The following is a 21,663-nucleotide window of genomic DNA, read 5'->3' as shown; positions in this document are numbered from 1 at the left end:
TAAACAGTTTCGAATGGTCTGACGTGACACTTGGGTGCCTCTCACCTCCCTTAAATGTGCCTGGAGTTGAGTGGCATTCATCATCTGGTGCCGCAGGGCACTGTTCACAATGAAGCGGTCATCAACGTGAGATGTGGCCAAAGGACGTCCACTTCTATGCCTTTCTGTGACTCTTCCAGTCTCTCTGTATCTCTGTCACATCCTGCTGATGACACTCTGTGACACTCTAAGCTCAGTGGCCACTTCCCTCTGAGAACATCCTGTTTGAAGCCTCACAATGGCGAGGTACTGTTGATCAATTGTTAGGTGTGGTCTTGGTCTCATGATGTCAAAATGTGAACAGCATGATGAAGAGGACTGTTTAAATACCAATTCTAATTGAACCAGAAAATGGACTGGTCGATTCATGGATCAAACACCAGTTGTGAATTTTGCTGTTAAGCACCTTGTTAGAGAACAGCAAGTTATGCAAAAAGTACTGAAACACTGAACAGTTGGACATGTGCATTCAAAAGTGTAGAGAAGGTCAAATTAAGTTCACCTGTAAAGGTTATAGTGCATTTTAGGTGCATCCTGAAATTTCACCCGAAAGCCGAATATCCTTAACTTTTTGTGAGTAGTGTATGTTTTCAATCTGCTTATCTGGAGTCTCTGTATAAATTACTATAGAATTGATAACAGATTAGAACAAATGCATTCATATTAACCTGGTGGTCAGATCTATCTATCTATCTATCTATCTATCTATCTATCTATCTATCTATCTATCTATCTATCTATCTATCTATCTATCTATCTATCTATCTATCTATCTATCTATCTATCTATCTATCTATCTATCTATGCAGATTTCTGTATGGATGACACAAACTGTTCTTGGTCTCTCATGTGTTTTTATCTAAAACTCTGTCCTTTATTGTTTTTTTTTTATTACTGACCTATTTCTTTTCATCATTTACCCACTGGGGCAGGGACAGAATGATGCTGCTGAAGCTGGAACAAGATATACTGGAGTTTATTAATGATGATAAGTGAGTGTGTGTGTATGTGCTCTTATGTTGACATGGGTTACAGAGTATTTCACAATGGCAACAAGTCAATAAGGACATTATTGAGATTAAAGAACACTGTAAGTGATATGCAAAAACTTGATCTAATATGAACACGTCTGCACAAGTACGCACCCCCTAGAAAATGTTTGTATTTGTTGTGTTATATACTAGAACTGAAAAGGTAATTAGCATTAAAAATAGCCCAGAATATTGAAGCTGGTAGAAAAATAAATACAGTTTGGACAAAGGTCCATCAGCTATGCAAGCAAAGTGTTTCCTAAACAGCAAATTGTTTTGGTAAAACAGTGTAAGCCAATGCATTTGGCAAGAATTGTAAATTTGTGCATTGGTAGCTTCACCCCTGTTGCATCTCTGTCACTTAAATGTTTCTTATGGTCCCTTGTTGCTATCTCAAAGCCTTGCTTTTTGATTTGTTTTCTGAATAATTAAGAGGATTTTAAATGTTATAGAATTTGGCTTTTTCTTTATAAATGGAACTGGTAATAAGTTCTTTCTTTTTTTTAGCAATCAGTATAAGAAGTTCCCCCAGATGACCTCATACCATCGCATGCTGCTACATCGAGTAGCGGCTTACTTTGGCATGGACCACAATGTGGACCAAACCGGCAAAGCGGTCATCATCAATAAGACGTGCAACACCCGCATGTAAGTAGTTTCTTTTTTCTTAAATAAATAAATCCCTTATCAGACTCCTGTAGCTGCCTTAGTTTTAGAGAATGTGAAATAAAGTGTCAATAAGTGCAAATAATTTTCTAGGTATTGTGCATTAGCTTTACACAGAAACACTTATTATTAATGCTGTGATTAATTATTAGTAGGTCTAATTAAGGTTTTGGCTTTTGTGTATATTAATTATAAAGTTAAAAATCACACAGACTGATTTAACAGACTGAGTCTCTCTCTCTCTCTCTCAGCCCCGAGCAAAGGTTTTCTGAGCACATTAAAGATGACAGAACCATGGACTTCCAGAAGAAGTTTATCTTGAAGAGGGATGATGCAAGCATGGACAAAGATGACAACCAGGTGAGCCGCCAGTGCTACAAATCACACCGAACACTTGTATTTTTTGTTCTATGAACTAATGTATGGTTATTTTCAGATTCGGGTTCCTCTGCAGGACGGCCGCCGTAGTAAGTCCATTGAGGAGAGAGAGGAGGAATATCAGCGTGTCAGAGATCGGATCTTCGCTCGGGAAGTAAGTGCACAGGAATAGCAGGTGTGCCATAAATCGAGATCTGTGTTGTCAATAGGGCTTACATGTAGTAGTAGTATAAATAATAATAATAATAATAATAATAATAATAATAATTACTTCAAGTACAGACAAATAATAAAAATGAGTATTTCAGTATTTTCTTTTTTGTGTTCCAACCCCATAATAGTTAGAAAATAAAATATCAGTTAATTTAGTTGCTTTATCCTATGAAGAATGTATATACAGTGAGGGGAAAAAATTATTTGATCCCCTGCTGATTTTGTACGTTTGCCGACTGACAAAGAAATGATCAGTCTGTAATTTTAATGGTAGGTTTATCTGAACAGTGAGAGACAGAATAACAACAAAAAATCCAGAAAAACACATTTCAGAAAAGTTCTACATTGATTTGCATTTTATTGAGTGAAATAAGTATTTGACCCCTTTGCAAAACATGACTTAGTACTTGGTGGCAAACCCTTGTTGGCAATCACAGACGTCAGACATTTCTTGTAGTTGGCCACCAGGTTTGCACACATCTCACATCTCAAAGAACTTGGGCCCACTCCTCTTTGCAGATCCTCTCCAAGTCATTAAGGTTTTGTGGCTGACCCTTCAGCTCCCTCTCACAATGCCCTGGCTGAGGGAAGGAGGTTCTCATCCAAGATTTAACGGTACATGGCCCCGTCCATCGTCCCTTTGATGCGGTGCAGTTGTCCTGTCACCTGGGGATGGTGTACTTGGGGTCATAGGCAGCATTCCTCCTCCTCCAAACACGGCGAGTTGAGTTGATGCCAAATAGCTGGATTTTGGTCTCATTTGACCACAACACTTTCACCCAGTTCTCCTCTGAATCATTCAGATGTTCAGTGGCAAACTTCAGATGAGCCTGTACATGTGCTTTCTTTAGCAGGGGGACCTTGCGGGTGCTACTGGATTTCAGTCTTTCACGGTGTAGTGTGTTACCAATTGTTTTCTTGGTGATTATGGTCCCAGCTGCCTTGAGATCATTGACAAAATCCTCCAGTGTAATTCTGGGTTGATTCCTCACCGTTCTCATGATCATTGAAACTCCATGAGGTGAGATCTTGCATGGAGCCCCAGACCGAGGAAGATCAACAGTCCTTTTGTGTTTCTTCCATTTGGGAATAATTGCACCAACTGTTGTCACCTTCTCACCAAGCTGCTTGGTGATGGTCTTGTAGCTCATTCCAGCCTTGTGTAGGTCTATAATCTTGTCCCTGACATCCATGGACAGCTCTTTGGTCTTGGCCATGATGGAGAGTTTGGAATCTGATTGATTGCTTCCTTCTGTGGACAGGTGTCTTTCACACAGTTAAGGAGCTGAGATTAAGATCACTCCCCGAGAGTGCTCCTACTGTAATCTCAGCTCGTTACCTGTATAAAAGACACCTGGGAGCCAGAAATCTTTCTGATTGATAGGGGATCAAATACTTATTTCACTCGTTAAAATGCAAATCAATGTAGAACTTTTCTGAAATGCGTCTTTCTGGATTTTTTTGTTTTGTTGTTATTCAGCCTCTCACTGTTCAAATACACCTACCACTAAAATTACAGACTGATCATTTCTTTGTCAGTGGGCAAACGTACAAAATCAGCAGGGGATCAAATAATTTTTTCCCTCACTATAATAATAATGTAGTTTGGAGCTCTTGGACCCAGCAGCTGTGTTTATGTTGTGGACATGTACTATGACGATGGAATTTTTCTCTTTCTGCTCCAATATATCTTTAAAATTGCTTATAATAATTTAATAAGAGCTTATACTTTTTACAGAATGAGATTTTAACAAGTTTAATTCACTAGTCATGTGCTAGGCCATGTGGAACGGCTCTATCAAATGTTATTACCCGGTAACAAAATTTCTCTTTAACTGTTGTTACAGAATATTTAGGGATGATTGTTCCAAGGACCAAGAGCTTGTCCAAATTACGAGTCTTAAAAATCATGTCTTCCTTCAAGCTGCTTAGGAACCTCAGAAAAGGGAAATCAGAGTGTCACTTAGATTAGAAATGTGTGTTTAGTCGATGCACCCATGTATGCGATTATTTTATTAGAAACAATACATTTTAACACAACCTGAGCAAAGTAGCAGATTTCAAAAAAACGTTAAATGTTTATATTTGCATTTGTGAGCAAGTGTTTGGGGATTCAGCTTAGCTGTGGAGCTATTCGTAATGTGCAGGTGTTTTTTTCTTCACAGTCTTCTCAAAACGGATACCTCAACGACAACAGGTAAGACACACCTACACCGGTGAGCAACGCAGGTTTGAGTCAGTGGGGGTTTTGTAGGCACAAATAAATTGCTGCTGTGATCTTGTGTGCGTGGAAGAGAAATGTTGGTCAAATGATCACATTTACTGCTTAATTTAACTGATTTAACTGATTCCTGTTTCTTAAGTGCTAATGCCAAAATACTAGAATAGGTTTATACAAGGTAATTTACAATCATTTTTTGTTTAACACGTTTTGATTTTGGCTGATTAATTATTAATGCATTGTCTAAACCAAGACCTCTTGCAGTAAACTGAAGGAGTGTATACATAAGAGTTATACCTTACACATAAGAGTTTTGTTAAAGCACCATGGAGCATGGTTTTAAAAGTTAAGCAATTTTTTTGCCGAGAAGCGGATGAGGTGGAGGAGTGCTGAGACAGATAAACACTGGGGGCTTGTGAGGAGAAATTCTGCGTTGTTTGCATTTCTTCTCTCCTCTACACAGCAGGCGGTCCATGATCAAATCAAACAAATCCACTTAAAATCTTACTTTAATTAAGTTTTTTTTTTTTTTTTTCCCCCAGCCTTGGTGTGGGATGCAGCCTGGTTTCTTCTATTTCTGATATCTGATTTATCCAGATATACACACACACATGCCAAATACACACATTGAGTCACTTCCTTCACCTCACACAATGCAGTAACTTGCAGCCTTTCTCTTCCCAATGTGACCCCACAGACTTTCCACTGAAGGCTACTCCTCTTCCTCCCAAAGGAGGAGGCAGATCTTTAGGTACTTAGTGTTTGCTGTGTGTTCCCATGCGCGTTTCCATGACAAGCGTGTGTGCTTAGCGTCAGCTCGATGCATGGCTGCTATGTGGATTTGAAACACGGCTCTTTAAGGGGGAGGGACTTGTTCAGTCACGACCATTCTTGCACTTTTCTTTGATTGTGCATTTGCACTTTGGTGGGTGGGCGGGAGGGACTGTGTGTGTGCGTGTACGTATGTGTTTGTGGGTCCAGGCTAAGCCTGGTTGCTATGGTTGCTGTGGGGAATGTTCTGGAATTGTCATTTGCTAACTAGCGCATGCTATGGAGTTATTTGTCGGGTGTCTTGCTATTCTCACAGCATTATGCTAGTGGTGTTAGACTTGTTGTTGCTTTTGTTTTTGTAACATGTGAAGTGAACTATTTATATTTATTGCTTTAGCTTGTTGGTGTGTAAGGGAGGAATGGTGTACAATAGAGAAAGTAGGAACCATGTACTTGTATTCTCTCTCTCTCTCTCTCTCTCTCTCTCTCTCTCTCTGCAGTATGTCTGTGTCAGTAATGGGCTGTGTAGGCAGCAGCTCATTCATTAATTGCATACACAAATGTTCGCTACATTACTGCACCTTTTAAAAGCCCACCCTCTTACACACATACTCCAATAGTTTTTTGTATTCATTTATGTATGTGAGATTCCAGACTTCGAATATCCAGATATTTGTAGAATTTCTAAATATAATTGTTTTTGCTTCAATTGTCACACTGGATTAATTTACTCCAAAGAGGCTCCTTTTTTATTAAACAATTATTAGAGTTTTTTCCCTTTTTTTAAAAAAATTTATTTTTATTTTTTTAACATGTTTAATGATTGAATAAATAATAGTATGATAGCACTTGAATGAACTCGGAGTATTCAGTTGTGATATATTGGAAACATTGTCATAGCACTTCTCCTTATATTTATAATTAAGGCAACTAAAAGGATGCTGCTGAAGCCTTCGGTATTGCGGTTTATTGTATCTAACACCACAACACGGTTGAATCCTCGAGTTTGATTGTCAGAAGATACGCATTATTGTCGTAGCACAGCAGCTGTAACATGAACAACAGGTTTATATTAATGCGCTTATTCTAATATTATTGTTTCTATAGCAACAGCTCATACACAGGGACTTAGACTTATGCAGGGATGTATGCTCCACATAATCTAAGGCTAGTAAAAAAAATTGATTTAAAAATGGTGTTTAACAAAGTATATTTATAGTAGTTGATGTGGTACATTTTATTTGACCTTTATTTATTGTTACATTTTTCAGTAAAAAAAAAAGAAAAAGACAGGAGGTCTAGTCGGTTGCTGTGGTATAAGTGGAGTACCACACTCATGGACACACTGTTATACAAAAGTAATGCACTTCTGCTGCTATGACGTTTTACATACGCCTTTCAGTTCAAGAGTAACATTCAGCGATGAATAAATTCTATAAAAAGTCTAAGAGCTACACATTCTGGAAATCTACATTGTTAGGCTGTATGGTAACGGCTTCTGTAGCTGACTTGGAAACCCCACTGCATGTCACTATGGCTTAATTATAATTAAAAACAAACATTTATAGAGATCATGTTGTGTAAGAAGCCATTTTAACAGACAGAGTGCAATGTCTGCTTGAAGATGTCTAAAAGATGAATGTGTTTTCCTCACATAGTGACACAGGCTTTGATCGAGTTAGTTAGTTAGGTACCATAGTGAAATGGGCATACACATAACCATTGTAATCAAGTGCTAAAATGTCTGTGAGGTGCCTGCTGTATAGCATTACTTGCAGTTGTGAACGTTATTTGAAGAGTTTTTTCCAGTCCTTAACATAGATCATTTTGAGCTAATTGAGCTAAAAGATAATCATGCTGCAGAAAGGCCTTTGCAGAGTTTAACAATTTAATAATGATTATAGTAGTTTATTTTCTGTCGCGTGTATATTATACAGTATATATTATACTGGTGAATTGAGCTTCAGAGGTTTGTAACTGTAAATATAGTGACCCTGTTGTAAGGGTCAGTTATAAAGCAAGATATACAGTGAGTTTATAAACGCTACCAACTTAAACACATCATCTTGATCTACAGCCAGCTCACTTATCCTGGACTGTTCACTGTTATTTACCAATTTCTTCATGCCATAAATGGGTGGTACTACAGAATGTAGTCTGCTGCCAGTATAGGAGATTGACCCTTTTTATGGCCAATTCCAGGAGCCCTAAGAGCACTAGGATAAAGACCAGCAATGAGTAGTCAGGTATTTTCAGGTAAGTGTGTTTATATGATTGCAAGTTACTTTTAAGGTATACAGCAGGTGGTCTCTGTGTGAAAACTAACAAAGGGGTTTGCAAAATGTCTTGGTCTGGTGTTAATGTGGACCATGATCGGAAATGAATTGATTTCCCGGTTATATCAAAACGACCAAATAATGATGATGAACTGATGAATTCGGTGTGTGCAGGAAAATCACCAAACCCCAAACAAACACAGGACAGACCTTGTCAGCTCCTCAAAATGAATATAACATTGTTATCTGGCTGTTGGCAAATTTCATACTGTACATTTGTTTCTTTTGATTTAGCACTTATATTCAGTTAAATCCAATTGTCTAGATCATACTTGAAGTGCTGTGATCAGGGATCTCACATGATTAAAAATGACACGATTGATTATTGGTTTTCATGGTGACTGCTCCTGTCTAGAGAGACAGTGTAGCACACAGACAGTGAGTGTGTATCCTAGCAGTGGTGTGTGTGTGTGAACTTGTCGGGTTGTTCCATTGTGCAGTTTCTATCAGAAGTGTTGAAAGGGCATGAGTTTGTGTTAAATACCCAGTTCTATATATATATATATACATATATATATGTGTGTATGTGTCTGTGTATTTGTTTACTGTTTGTGTGTGTTGGAGTATGTGTTTCATGTTGTCTGGTTTGTGTTGCTTGCTGTAATAGTACTCAAGGTATTTATGGCAAAGTGTGCATCGTGAGTGGTTTGTGAGTAGTTGAGTGGTCTGTGGGCCTTGTTATCATAAATATTGTTTCCAGGTATTACTCTGAGATGCTGATACTTCTTATTTGTAGTGGTGTATGTTTGTCAGAAAGTATATTGTGTATGTGTATGTCTGTTTTCTTCTGGTTTAACATCTGGAAACATGAGCTTGATTTGAGTGCATCGTTCTAAAAGTTCTAGCTCTGTTTTAAGTCCTTATTAGTATTTCAAATATAAGATTGTCTTGTTTCTTTCATCTTGTCTCTTTCTGCTTTTTGCTTCCTCCTCTCCCTTCCCCACCTGTTCTCTCTCTGTTCTGCTGGCCCGTTCTGCAGGGGGAATAAAGAGAGCTCGAGCCGGCCATCGAGCAGTCGTCAAAGCAGCACCGACAGCGACATGAAGAGTCTGGAACCACGGCCATGGAGCAGCACAGACTCAGACAGCTCAAACCGCACACTCCGGCCTCCCGTTACCAAGGCCAGCAGCTTCAGTGGTATCTCCATCCTAACACGTGGAGATAGTCTGGGTAGCAAGGGCTCACAGGGCAGTGCCAGGGGCTCACGCACAGGTACACACCTTTGCAAAAACACCCAGGTCTACAGTAAAATTTACACCACTTCTGTTTGCTTGGTAAATCTAATTTGTAGAGCCCTCTGGTGCCTGAGAGGTGAATTGCAATTACAGGTATGGAGGGATCCATTTTCTCCACAAACGAGTATTCATTAATGTAACATGTAAGGATCTACAGCCCACTCTTGCACTGAGTGAGTCAGTGTTCATTAGTCAAACAACAGACTAAAACTTTTTGTGCCTGCCTCTGCCTGTCTGGAGTTTGTTTAAAACCATGTGGATAAGTGTCTAAACACTAAGTCTATAAATAAATGGTTTAAGCAGAAAAAATATAACATTTTGAACCTAAAAAGAGCAGTTCATGCAAGGAAGCCCACCAGTGTTACCAAGTCGAATTCATTTTGTATGAAGGAATGAGCAAAAACTTCAACCCTTTCTGCTTGATTTGATCACCAATTACCGGAAATGTTTGGTTGCTTCTCATGGGGGTCATATAAGTTACTGATAACAAAGGTTAACATACTTGGATAACTTTGTTCATCCAGATTTTTTACTTTGTAAGAAATAAACAGATGACACAAAACAAATTTTGTTTAATAGCTGAATGTTCTGGCTTTGTGAAACATACCTCAAACAAATTATATTAAAGTATTTTTCCAGATCAAGCAAGGGAAAATGTTGTGAAATCACTGGGTTTACCTAAAAGTTAAATGCTAACTCCCACCATCATTTATTTATTTTGTAGGTCTTCCTCTTGTAACTACAGAGGCTTGCCCCCAGCCACCTCAGCAGAGCCGCACGCTCCTGCCCTGTCCATCCAGCTGCCCCTCCAATGTTCCTCAGAGCCAGGCTCCACCACCACCTCCACAAACAGCTCTGCTGCCCACCCCTACTCACGCTCACACGCACTCTCACCCACAGCACCCCATTGGTAGCCACAGCCATAATCACATGCTGCCACAGGTGAGACAGCTGGCTTTAAAACAAAGTACACTTACCCACTGTATTTAAATTCACTGTTTGTGCATTCTATATTTATATTTTTAGAGATGTTTTTTGTTAACATAGCATCAAGCGTTGCTTAAGTAATGTGTGAGATATTTCATCCTTTGCTTTATACTTTTTTAAAGGTTTGTTTTTCTTTTTTGACGCCTCCTTTCTCGATCCCTCTAACATTCTTTTTTTTTTCCTTCCCTCTCCCTGTTTTTTATTTGTTTGCTGTTTCTCTCTGTCTCTCTCTCTCTCTATTGCACTTTCTTTCCCCTGACTGTATTTAGCCGGTGGCATCTCTGCAGCCTGCTCCGCAGCCTGTATCATACTCCAGCTCCTCCTGCCCTCAGGTCATCCTGCCTGTTTCTCCTTCTCAGCAGTATAACTTGGTACTAATTATTCTTTCCTGCTTTACATTTCCCTGCTATCTTCTCATCTTCTGTCATAATCTCTAAGCGGTACAATAAATTCTCAAGTAGCACAACAATTTGCCTACACTTTTCATCTTCTTCATATCTCTCTCTTTCACTTTACCCTTTCAATCGGACTCTCTTGCTGTTTCTCTTTGGAATCGGTAATAGTTTTCTGGTTATTAGGTTAAGTTTGCTCTGTGATGATTTCAATTACTGCGAGCCCTAGAGACAGCCAAAACAGTTGACTACTGAATACCGAGATTCATAACTGAAAATGTTCGATGAGTAAAAACTGCAAAAAAATCTCCAGTTTGTTTCTAGTCTTTGTGAACTTAATGAGATTTTCATCAGTTCATGTCTGACAACAGTCAGGTAGAGTTTTATAACCCCAAAGTTTAGCCCTTTAGAATGCCTTGTCACAAACCCACTTGTGGATGGTAAGACATCTATTTCAGATCTGCTCTTTGTCTACATAGATCATACTTAGTGCATGTATTTCCCCTCCTACCTTCTCTCTCAGGCTGATGAGCTGACGCCAGGTTTTGGACAGATGTCTTTGAGCCGTCAGGGCTCCAGTGAGGCTCCAGAGCCACCAGGACTCTATCAGCCTCCACCTGCCGTGTTATCCCAACATCCTCCGCCACAGCCAGGCTACATAATTGCCCCGCCTCCGTCCAGCTACCAGCCGCCCACAGCCCATCCACACCCCCCTCCACCAGCTCCACCCCCAGCTCAGCCCGTACTGCAAACAGCTCCGCCCACACAGGGCTACATGCAGCCCCCTCCACCACCTCAGCAGGTGCGACTTAAACTTACAACAGAATGGTCATAAATGACACATTGTCATTTATCCTGTAAAAAATCTTATGTAGAGCTCATTTAAACCACGATTTTGTCACTTTGGTCACATTTTGGTCAGGACTTCTATTATTTTGTCTACTTTACTGTACACTACAAATTGGGCAAAAATGAAAAGCTGCTGAATTTGACGGCTGGTTTGAATTGCACAACATTATAGCACTTCCCAGACTGAAAATGGAAGGTGTTTGAGTGTACCCAAGAAGTGGCAAATAAAATGAGACATAAATATGCATTCTACACTTATTTATGAATACTGATGTTCTGTCATCTAGAAACTGAGGAAAGAAAATAAGGAAGATATTGTTCCTTTTCGGTTAAATGAACTACCACCAAAATATCTCTTGCTTTGCTGTTTTAGATAATGAGGTGTATGCTGAACATTTTTTTCATTCAAGAATTAACAAACACAGTGCACTCTGGTTGTGTGTGTGTCTTTCAGTTGTAGAGATGCCATTTCAGAAGCATGTAAAATACAGTTATAAATAGGTTTTTATTTTACAAAGGTATAGTGATGCACAGAGCTTCTTAACGCTTACAGGGCAACTCTCAGCTAGTGAGCTCTGCATTGTAATGGTATTGGGGATTAGAGATTATCTAATGTCTGTGGCTTTTTGAGAATATCCTATTTAAATTAAACTTGCTGTATGTGTATATATTTGTGCAAAACGATAGCAATGATGCATCAGCCTTTTCACACTATAACTGAGCATCAGCAAGTCCTAATTGCTCTCTCTTTTTTTTTTTCCTCTTTTCTCTCAGATCCAGGTGCAGTATTATTCTGCTGGTGGACAGTATCCAAGTTCAGGACAACAGTACAGGTCCATGTCCCACCAGGTGTCGTACCCTGCTCAGCGCTCTCAGCCCATGCCACCGCCAGCACAGCCCTCTGGTTAGTCTATACCTCTTGCTTTCACTATTGCTTTTTCCTGTCCATCCTAAGCATATGATGTGTTTTTTCCCCCCATATTTTATTCCTGGGTCAATATAGTTTGCTTATTAGGGACCAGATATGTTTACATGCACAAATGCAGCTGATGGTATTAATTAAAATTAGATTAGGGTGATCCAATAAAGGCTGATATGCACAAGCATCATGCTCCATGCTGACCAACATGCTGTGGGGAAAAAAAATCCTCTGAAAGAAAATCTATATTTCCTGCACCTCACTGCCAGGGGTGATGTGAATTTGTGATGCAGTATTTACAATAAATATTGCTGTCCATCCTTTCATTAAGTTTCTTAACTCTTCTGACCCTGTGTACATCATAAAGAGATATCTGCCTTTCCTCTTTGACATGCCAAAGCTGGCCATAGCCTTCTCTCAGCTTACAGCTTCAATGAGAATGAATGCTCTATTTTTTTTGAAGAACCCTCTAGAACCCCTAGCCTTAAATTTCTAGCACTCTGACTGCATAGTGATGCTAATGTCAAAACAGCATGCTCAGCTGGCAATTTGAACCCTGTTTTGGAGTCATGTCCAGCAGCCAAAACAGATACAGTACTAGCTACACATGGCTACGTATACTGATGACTGATAACTGAAGATAAGCCTGCAAGCAGATATGACTCAGCTAACATTTAGATTTCTGAAGCTGATACTGTGCAGCTCAGAAGCTCATGTCACCAGAGCCCTCCTTATAGCCCAGTGACCACACATCCTTCCTGTTTCTTATTTGAGGAGCATGGGGATGCTTTGTCCTTAAGCTAAGGCTATACATATTTTTTCCAGGCTGAAAATGACACAGAAGCTGAACTGATGTTTATGTTCAGCGTTAGCAGCATCTGAGAGGCCCCTGCTAGCTCACAAATATCACTTCCAGGATCTGTGGTAGCCCCTCCAAAGAAGTTACTTGAGTTGGATTTGATGGTGCTATTCAACCTAGATTACTGAATGCGGTCTTTCACTCGGCACCATTTGTCACAGAATATGGCATAGTGCAATTTTTAAGTTTGCTGTAGTCACTGTCAAATGTTTTTTGTGATTATTATTATTATTATTATTAGTCCATAATACAGTAGTGGCCAAATCCCACCCACCAATAAGTTCTCCTCCTTATAGCTCAAAGATACTCATAATTGGCTAATGATGGTGAGACTGACTGGACAAAGGGTATGTCACCCCTCCTATCTAAAAGAGCATGGCCAGTTTGCTCTATTATGGATGCCTGTTGATTTGACCATATTTGATCATCTCCGGACTAAAGCTTTTCTTTTGTGCCATGTGGAAGCCCTACTGCAGTAGAGTTTAATGCTAAAATAGTGTACATAAGTGATGACTGAAGGGAGATACTTGGTGTGTGTAACATTTGCATGTACTACTATAAAGTATCAGTTCATAGAGGTAGTTTTTGCCTGTTTAACATCTGTCTCTATTTTAACGGCAGTATTTATAATAATCATTATTCAAAATAATGTTTGTTTAAAATTAGGCCATATGAAAAGTTAGACTTTTAATTTGTCAGTATCAAAAGAAATCTACTTTCTCAAGCTTCATTAGTCACAAAACAGGAAAAGCAGTAAATCATATGCAGTAATCAAATTAAATTCTATATTAAAAATGTTTTGTCTACTAAGGTGCTGAATATAGCTAGCACTCGATGATTTTCAGCCAGATTTCTTATCAGATTATGTTTTGTCTATTAGTTGTCCTTTGTAAGCAAGGTAACGTTTTTTTAATGCAACGTTAAAAGTATTGGGCAATTTTAGAATAAAACAATTTAACTTGTTTTAATATTAAAAGTGTAACTTGTCACCTTGTCACTGGTCTCCAATCTTCTTGGGTTCTGGACCTTGTCAAAACCAGACCCCAACAAATCTACTTGACAAGGCATGATGTTTACCAGAAAGATTTTTTCATTGAATTCTAGCTGTGAAAGCTTATCACAGACCCTTTTCTTTAGTATGTTTAGCATGTCAGAGAAAGGTCTAGTACAGAAATCACAGGACTGGTTGGCATCAGTTAATTTGTGCAAGGCTTATTTATATGTCCTTGTTGTCCCAGAACAAAAATGCATTTAATGTTTTCCTTCCAAATTAAAACTCCTGTCTTTTACCATCTTCCTGGTGCCATGGGTGTTTTAAGATGCATGCAAGGGGCCTCTTTGCCCTGATCTGTAGCATAAGGATATTGCCTTTCTTGGATTACTGGCACTCATGTACTCCCACCAAGGAACCAGACATTTGGCACATACATACCGGTGTATTTCCTCACAGTGATTCACAATTTATAAGCATGAGGCTAGATCCAAGGTGAATGCTAGTGAGCCTTTAACCACATCGTGTAGCAGGTAACGCTAGCCAAATTTACAACACTGTCTTATTTAGAGGATGCTAGGCCTAATGAGTGCAGCCTTATCAGCAGTTATCCTGGGCTTGCTGGAGCTACAGACCTGTTCTCAGCCTACAGCTGGAAATGAGCTGGTTTTCACAGCAAGAGAGGCCCAAGCTCTAACTTGAAGTTTATTCTCCTGAAGTTGGGGCCCTGAGGCCCATTGCTAGTCGGCCTTGGTGACTTTCTTGAGCAGATATGTTGTCACAAATGGACAGAGATTTGGCACCCTCAGCCAGGTCCTCTGTGTCTGTGGGCATGGCTTCATGGGCTGCATCTTCAATGGAGGACTGCAGCATAACCCTTAAGTGAATGTTGTTCCTCAAATGGTATGAACTTCATTTGATGGACTCAGTACACTGCCAAATTCCCATGCTGACTGCAGCTTCATGGATACCATGTCTCTGTAGGCTATAATATGCTTACTACAGCTTTTTTTGAAATAGCTAAAGCAATTGCATCCACCACAAATCCCTAGGAATCTCACATGGACCCAGACCCCCACCTTCCCCATTGTGGTGAAGTCCCTTAAGACCCCTTCTTACATGGTATGATATTTTATGAATCAGTAAATTGACTGTGCAGTGTTCTATGCAGCTGAGCCTGCAGAATGTTTCTTGTTGTGCCCTAACGTATTAAACATAGACAAGACCGCAAACATCCCATCCTCAGATCAATGCTTTATATCCCACTGACTAAGGAACAGGGGGCTTTCTTGAATAAGAAGATCCTGGCCATAGACAGACTGATATATATACTGATATCTATATCACATGTCTGTTACATGTCAGTTTACAAAGACTGTCTCTTCTCAGTATTGTGAGTTCTGCAATCACATATAAGCTCCTTTTTAATAGGTTTAATAGGTTTTCATGACATAACTGACTTAAATTATTCTGGTGATTCCAGCCAACCCTGATGACTAGGGGGTTTTATAGGATCATAATTAAATACGTGGTTATTACTACTGTTGTTCAGGTTACACATTTGTATGAATGAGGGTTTGGTGAAAAGTCTTTCTTTTCCAGATGTCCAGTTAAAAATGTAATTACCTCCCTTCTTTTATTATTTGTTAGACCTATATAAAATGTCATGGTTTACGTTCAGCTTATGTTTGCTTATCATTTTCTTATTCAGTCTAAATGTGGTCATTGTTTTTGCCGAATCAGCTCCTCTCCAGCCCATCATGGCCAGTCAGCAGCCAGCATACCAGGGAATGATGGGAGTTCAGCAGCCACAGAGTGCCAGTATCATGAATTCTCCACGTCCAGGCATGAGTGGACAGATTCAGGGCATGGTGGTACAGTACACACCTATGCCTTCTTATCAGGTAGTGTAAGTGTTTGCCATGTGCATGTAGAAATGTTCTTAACTGGTATATAGAAACTTTTGTGCAACAAACACCCCTGTGCCTTCCCTAGGTGCCTGTAGCTAATGAAACCCAGCCTGTGGTGCAGCAGCAGTACCAGCAGCCTGTCATGGTGCCCGTTAGCCAGTCTGTTCAGGGTGCAATGCCAGCCGCCCCACCCATGCCAGTCTATTACAGCGTCCTGACGCCGACACAACAGAACAGCACAAGGTAATGAAACCATAATACAGAACACTTGCACACGACTATACACTTCTACTAGAAAGCATACATAGTATGTAATTGTGTGTGTGTGTGTGTGTATACACATTTCAGTCCTTCTGTGAGCTACCTGCAGCCTCCCAGTTCAGATCAGTACCAGATGACTCAGTCCCCTTCCCCTTGCAGTCCTCAGCAGATACAGCAGCAGTATTCAGGTATCTGAATAATTTGGCACATTTTTTACTTGGTTAATGTTTCTTTTCTCAATAGCAATATCAGGGTGAAAGCAATTGTGTAAATACTCAAAGAATACAAGGCTAATACAAGTAATTTTATATACTGGTCATTTACAAAAAAAATTTCTGCATATAATATCTGGCTTTCTCTGCTTTTCATTTGGCAATTCCTAGTTTTCCTGTTTCATAAATAGCTCTAAAACTCTAGCTAAATATTTTGCCCATTTACTCAATACCTTGATCAACAAATATCAGTAACCAAATCCATTCTTCTCCTAGAATATTCCAAATTTAAAACTATATGTAAATGGTTAAATCTGCACCTCATTGGTTGCTAGACACACCATCAGCTATGTTAGACAAATCAGACAGAACACGAAGGACAGTGTGTCCTATTGCAAAACATACTGAGTCTGAATCTTAAAAATACATAAACTTCTGCTGCTAAATATGATGGCAAGTGTCACGTTGTATGTAACACAATTATAATATATTATAATAATTATAATAATTTGTTCCATTTGTTTTCTGCAGCTTGTTAAAGCACCTCATAGTTAATGTTTGTGGCAAATAAGTAACCACTACACTCTTGTGTAGCTGAAACTGTCAATAATGGAAATCCCAACAGATGTCCCATGCCCATTAGCCATTCCGGCTTTACAAACACTTAAAAGTACATACAAGTTATCTAAATTGATGTCGTAACATAGTACCCTGTTTTGAACTGTTGTCTTAAAACTTGTATCTAAATATTTAAAAGAGTTCTCCAGACTGGAAGACAGCCACCAATCTCAACATCATTATTTACTGCATTCTTGTGCTGTGTTGAACCTGGTCCAGCACCTGCTAACCTTTTACAATCAAAGAAGTAATAGTGGTCATTGCCATGATCTTTGCCACAAATAGATGTTCTTACCTTTCACCCCCTTTCATCTAGTTTAGTCAGACAACTGAGCTCAGGGATGTACCTACTCTTATCTCCATTAGACAGTAGCTAGTGTTAGTTCTGTTTATATCACTACCTAAATGATACACAGGGATAGTTTACATTGTTACCATCAGTTTGTTTGATCAAAGACTTTTACCCAGTTAAACAGATGAGAACGTGTGTGTGTCTGTGTGTGTCTCTGTGTTTTTTGGTTAGGAGTGCCACCTCCTGGTCCAAGTGTTATGGTGATGCAGTTGAGTGTTCCCAATGGGCCACAGCCTACCCAGAATCCTCCCATGGTGCAGTGGAATCCCTGCAAGTATTACAGTGTGGAACAGAGACCCAGCAAACCTGAGCCACAGGTATTACACATGCATCTCTCTCTCTCTCTCTCTCTCTCTCTCTCTCTATGTTTCAAAAATGTTCTACAATTTTTGTACTGTACGTTATGCTAAGCAGTGTGTGTTAGTAGGTACAATTTATCTACCTGAGACACTCTCTATAGCCGGATCTGAAAAGGCACATTGTGCACAGTATGCCCTGTTTTCCTTTCCTTTCCTTTATTCTTGTTATCCTTATCTTATCAACAGAACATTTGGCCAAAATGTGTGCTGGGGGCTGTACCAGAGTGATAGCTAACTTGCTTTTATTTCAGTTTATGTGCAGCCAGCTAGTGAAGATGTAAATGTCTAGTTGTAGTATAGGTGTAAAAATAATGGAGAAACAATAGACTGAATAAATAAAGACACACTGAATAATAATTACAATCCATTTATCTGATTCAAGACGGCAGTTTTGCAATGAAACCCACAAAATATTGTGATTTACATGCATGTAGTAGAAGAGTAACAGGGAAGTGATTAAGCCAGTGATGGTAGGAGATCAGTACAGAAGGAAAGATATCCACCCAGAAGTAAACCTGCATGAAAGTGAGTCCATTATTATTGTCCCCTTGTGATTTTCTTTGCGTTAGTATGACATGAACCATGGGAGATGAAAATGGTCCATTTCTACTGTATAGCAGTCTTATTATGACAGTCCTAATACACAAAGTAAATAGCGGGACCTGTATTTGTGACAGTACTACTCCTAACCTCTCTCTCTCTTTCTCTCTCTCTCTCTCTCTCTCTTTCTCTCTCTCTCTCTCTCTCTCTCTCTTTCTCTCTCTCTCTCTCTCTCTCTCTCTCTCTCTCTCTCTCTTTCTCTCTCTCTCTTTCTCTCTCTCTCTCTCTCTCTCTCTCTCTCTCTCTCTCTCTCTCTCTCTCTCTCTCTCTCTCTCTCTCTCTCTCTCTTTCTCTCTGTAGGTCAGCACTCAGTTGAGTAGTCCACTGGCATCTCCTACTCAGTCACCCACTCCCACTCCATCAAGCAGTGGAAACAATGTGTGTCCTGGACTCGGCCCACTGCCTCTCATTTCCCAGTTTCCAAGGCCTGGTGGACCCACACAAGGTAACACTAATTTCACTCCACAGTATGTATTGTCATTTTTGCACCACAACGTGACACCTTTTCAATACAGAGGTAGAAATAAATATACACGATATAAAATAAGCATATGTTTACAGTATATATTTCTAATTGTGTATATATAGTTATAAAACACATTATACACTATAATCACATTAGACTTTACAGTAAATATACACATTGCATCACTTTGCTTAATATTTTTTGAGCAGAATTGCTCTAACGATGCCTTGTTACTCATTTGTAATTACTATAACATAAGTACAAAATTCTGTAGATGATTACTTGCATACATAACTATTAACAGGATTAAACTAGTATTAGACGCGTAATATAAATCGGGTCAAAGATAAAGAAGACCAGTGTGAAAAAAAACCTTATCTGTTTCTCTATGGCATGTAGCTATCTAATAACTTGATGAAAATATGTGATGCAGTGTGTGAGGAAATCACACTTAGTCAGCTAGGTTTTAGACATCTTAAGGGAGACCACCTGTTTTTACCACCATGTTTGTTACACTGGCTTCTTTACCATCATCGTCTTTGAAGGAAGATGGCCAAGGCAAGATTAAAACAAATATTTCCATGCAGTTTTACAGAAATATATTCTTAAACTTGTCAGCCACAGTGATATCATACGGGGTTTCCCAGACCACGAAGGATGGAGGCATATACACAATGATGTCAGAGATATCAGTTGTATGTGTCACTGTCACCCTGCTAGCCAACAGATCAGTGTGACCTGATTATGTTCTACTGTACACATACAAACACAAACACACTGGATCTGGTTTCCCTACTGCTCTACTGATAGTGTGGTCTTGCTCCAGAAACCCTAAACACTTTGCTGTGTGTATGATACAGGAGATGGGCGCTATTCGTTACTAGGGCAGCCACTGCAGTACAGCTTGTGTCCTCCAACCATCATGCACAACCATAGCCAATCCTCGTACAGCTCCCACCAGGTGAGTATGCATGCATAAACATAGTGATTTTCTCATATACACTTTCTTGCAGTCTCTTGCAACTTATCTGCCCTCTTTTAAATCCTCTTTCTTATCACGTTTTTTTTCCTCTGAGAGATCCTTGTGAAATCATAAAATTTGTCTGTCTATCCACAGAGCTCAGGAGTGATAAAGCATGGAGCCAGAGGAAAGAAACAGACACTGAAATCTGCCTCTACAGATCTAGGCACTACTGACGTGGGTATGGCCCCCCCCCCAACACACACAATGTATATGTGAATCAGCTTCAGTACTAAATCAACACACTGAGCAGTATGGCCAAAATAGCAGATGATGATGATTTTCATATCTTTGATATTAATTTTGGATTTCAGTTTTAGTTTGAATAAATGACATTGGCCATCTCCTATAACTGAAGTCACTGTTGAGAGTGAGGATATTTGGTACCCACAGTAGCCTGTGTAGTGTAGTGTGCAGCCATAGCATTTATCTATACCTCTGCTAATCAGTGAGTACATCTTGTCAATATTTTAGAGCCAGTGTTGCCGAGTGACATGATGCTGTGTTCTCCATACATAGATGGCAGTGCAGCAGTTAAACTTAAAAAAAAAAAAAAAAAAAATCTTCACTGTGTTATGACTGGCAAGCTACTCGATGCATGCCTTCACAGTATCAACCCATTTCTCTGTGCAGTGGTGAGTCGTGTGCTGGAGGTTACAGACCTGCCTGAGGGCATCTCTCGCACAGAGGCTGAGAAGCTCTTCAACCAGCTCTCGATGTGCGGGGCCAAGATCCAGTGGCTGAAGGAGCCGCAGGCATCGCGGGGAACTGGCACAAACCCAGCACATGGAGCTCCTGGGAACGGGGCAGTAGGAAAGAGTGACACCCACGACCCAGCACACCTCTACACCGTGGTGGCAGTGTTCCCCAACACCATGGCTGCACAGAGTGCTTCCTTTAAGCTTAACAACAGTGGAGGGAGTCTGTTCAAACTGCGTGCTGCCAAAAAGAACTATGACTTGCGTGTACTGGAGAGAGCTAGCTCACAGTGAGGAAAGAGAGAGAGAGCGGGAGAGGAGTGGAGTGGAAGAACAGAGAGAAGAAAGAGATCATTCTGATTTTCTCAGTCTTTTTTTTGTATCATTACGCAAAGAGGACATAACGCACGTAAGCATGTGTACCTCTGTTGTACCTCTGTATATATAATTCCTTATGTACACACAGATGCGCACACACTTACACACATGGCCATGCACTGGACAGAGGGTGTTGGACAGGCTCCTCCTCCCCAACTTTTTCTGTCTCTCTTTTCATCCTGTCTCTCCTTCAGTCATCATATGCCTTCTCTCTCCCTCTCACTGGCTCATATTTCCTCTATCATGTTCTTTTTCTGATGCTTCTCTCTCTCTCTCTCTCTCTCTCTCTCTCTCGCTTGCTCTCTTTCTGCACTTTCAAGATGGCTTTCTCTCTTCTTTCTCCCTCTTGCTTTCCGTTTGCCTTAATGCTCTTGTGGACTTCTGTATTGCGCTGTTCTTTCTCATATTCTCTCTCTCTCTCTCTCTCTCTCTCTCTCTCCTCTCTCTCTCTCTCTCTCTCTCTCTCTCTCTCTCAGATAAAATATTGAAATATTGTTCCTCTTTTGTTCGATATATTTATATAAGTGATGTAAGGATTATAAGAAATCTATATATTCAGTGATTTTTTTCTCCCGGTGGATAAGTTAAAGTTCCTTTACAACCTTGTCCCTCTTTCCTCCCTTCTCCTCATCCCCCTTCCTACATTCTCTCGTCTTTTCCTTCTTCATCATTGTGTTTTGCATCTTTTTTTGTGACAGCTGTGCAGAAAGTTATCTGAGGTATTTAAGTGCACAAAGATTGCAAATGTCTACTGTAAATTCCATTTATTCTGTTCTTTTTGTTTGTTTTTAAAAATATAAAAGAAGACAAAAGAAACCCCTTTGTGTGTGTGTGTGTGTGTGTGTGTTCTTGAATGATTAGGAACTGAAGAGGTCATTTGTAGAGAATGAGTGGTGAGAGA

At 39.8% G+C, this 21,663-nt stretch overlaps 1 protein-coding gene across 11 annotated transcripts in view; it reads left to right on the top strand.

The window, feature by feature from the left end:
• The window catches only part of LOC131361694 (R3H domain-containing protein 2), a 54,677-nt gene extending 33,443 nt beyond the window's left edge, over nt 1–21,234 (top strand). For 6 of the 11 annotated variants that reach the window (XM_058403160.1, XM_058403158.1, XM_058403157.1 and 3 more), the window contains 19 exons: nt 972–1,031; nt 1,578–1,718; nt 1,988–2,096; nt 2,173–2,268; nt 4,475–4,524; nt 5,246–5,299; nt 8,635–8,867; nt 9,615–9,832; nt 10,147–10,248; nt 10,793–11,071; nt 11,893–12,022; nt 15,631–15,791; nt 15,883–16,040; nt 16,146–16,246; nt 17,412–17,557; nt 18,500–18,644; nt 19,526–19,626; nt 19,783–19,867; nt 20,320–21,234. In XM_058403160.1, the coding sequence (XP_058259143.1) occupies nt 972–1,031; nt 1,578–1,718; nt 1,988–2,096; nt 2,173–2,268; nt 4,475–4,524; nt 5,246–5,299; nt 8,635–8,867; nt 9,615–9,832; nt 10,147–10,248; nt 10,793–11,071; nt 11,893–12,022; nt 15,631–15,791; nt 15,883–16,040; nt 16,146–16,246; nt 17,412–17,557; nt 18,500–18,644; nt 19,526–19,626; nt 19,783–19,867; nt 20,320–20,678 (2,728 nt within the window). In that variant the 3' untranslated portion in view covers nt 20,679–21,234. The remainder of the gene's footprint in view (nt 1–971; nt 1,032–1,577; nt 1,719–1,987; nt 2,097–2,172; nt 2,269–4,474; nt 4,525–5,245; nt 5,300–8,634; nt 8,868–9,614; nt 9,833–10,146; nt 10,249–10,792; nt 11,072–11,892; nt 12,023–15,630; nt 15,792–15,882; nt 16,041–16,145; nt 16,247–17,411; nt 17,558–18,499; nt 18,645–19,525; nt 19,627–19,782; nt 19,868–20,319) is intronic. The other 5 variants (XM_058403164.1, XM_058403168.1, XM_058403165.1 and 2 more) reach the window with 5 other exon arrangements.
• The last annotated feature ends 429 nt before the right edge of the window (nt 21,235–21,663 follow it).

Source organism: Hemibagrus wyckioides, linkage group LG11 (genome assembly GCF_019097595.1).
Source record: "Hemibagrus wyckioides isolate EC202008001 linkage group LG11, SWU_Hwy_1.0, whole genome shotgun sequence".
Lineage (NCBI taxonomy): Eukaryota > Metazoa > Chordata > Actinopteri > Siluriformes > Bagridae > Hemibagrus > Hemibagrus wyckioides.
This window is presented reverse-complemented; position numbering and strand designations above follow the sequence as displayed.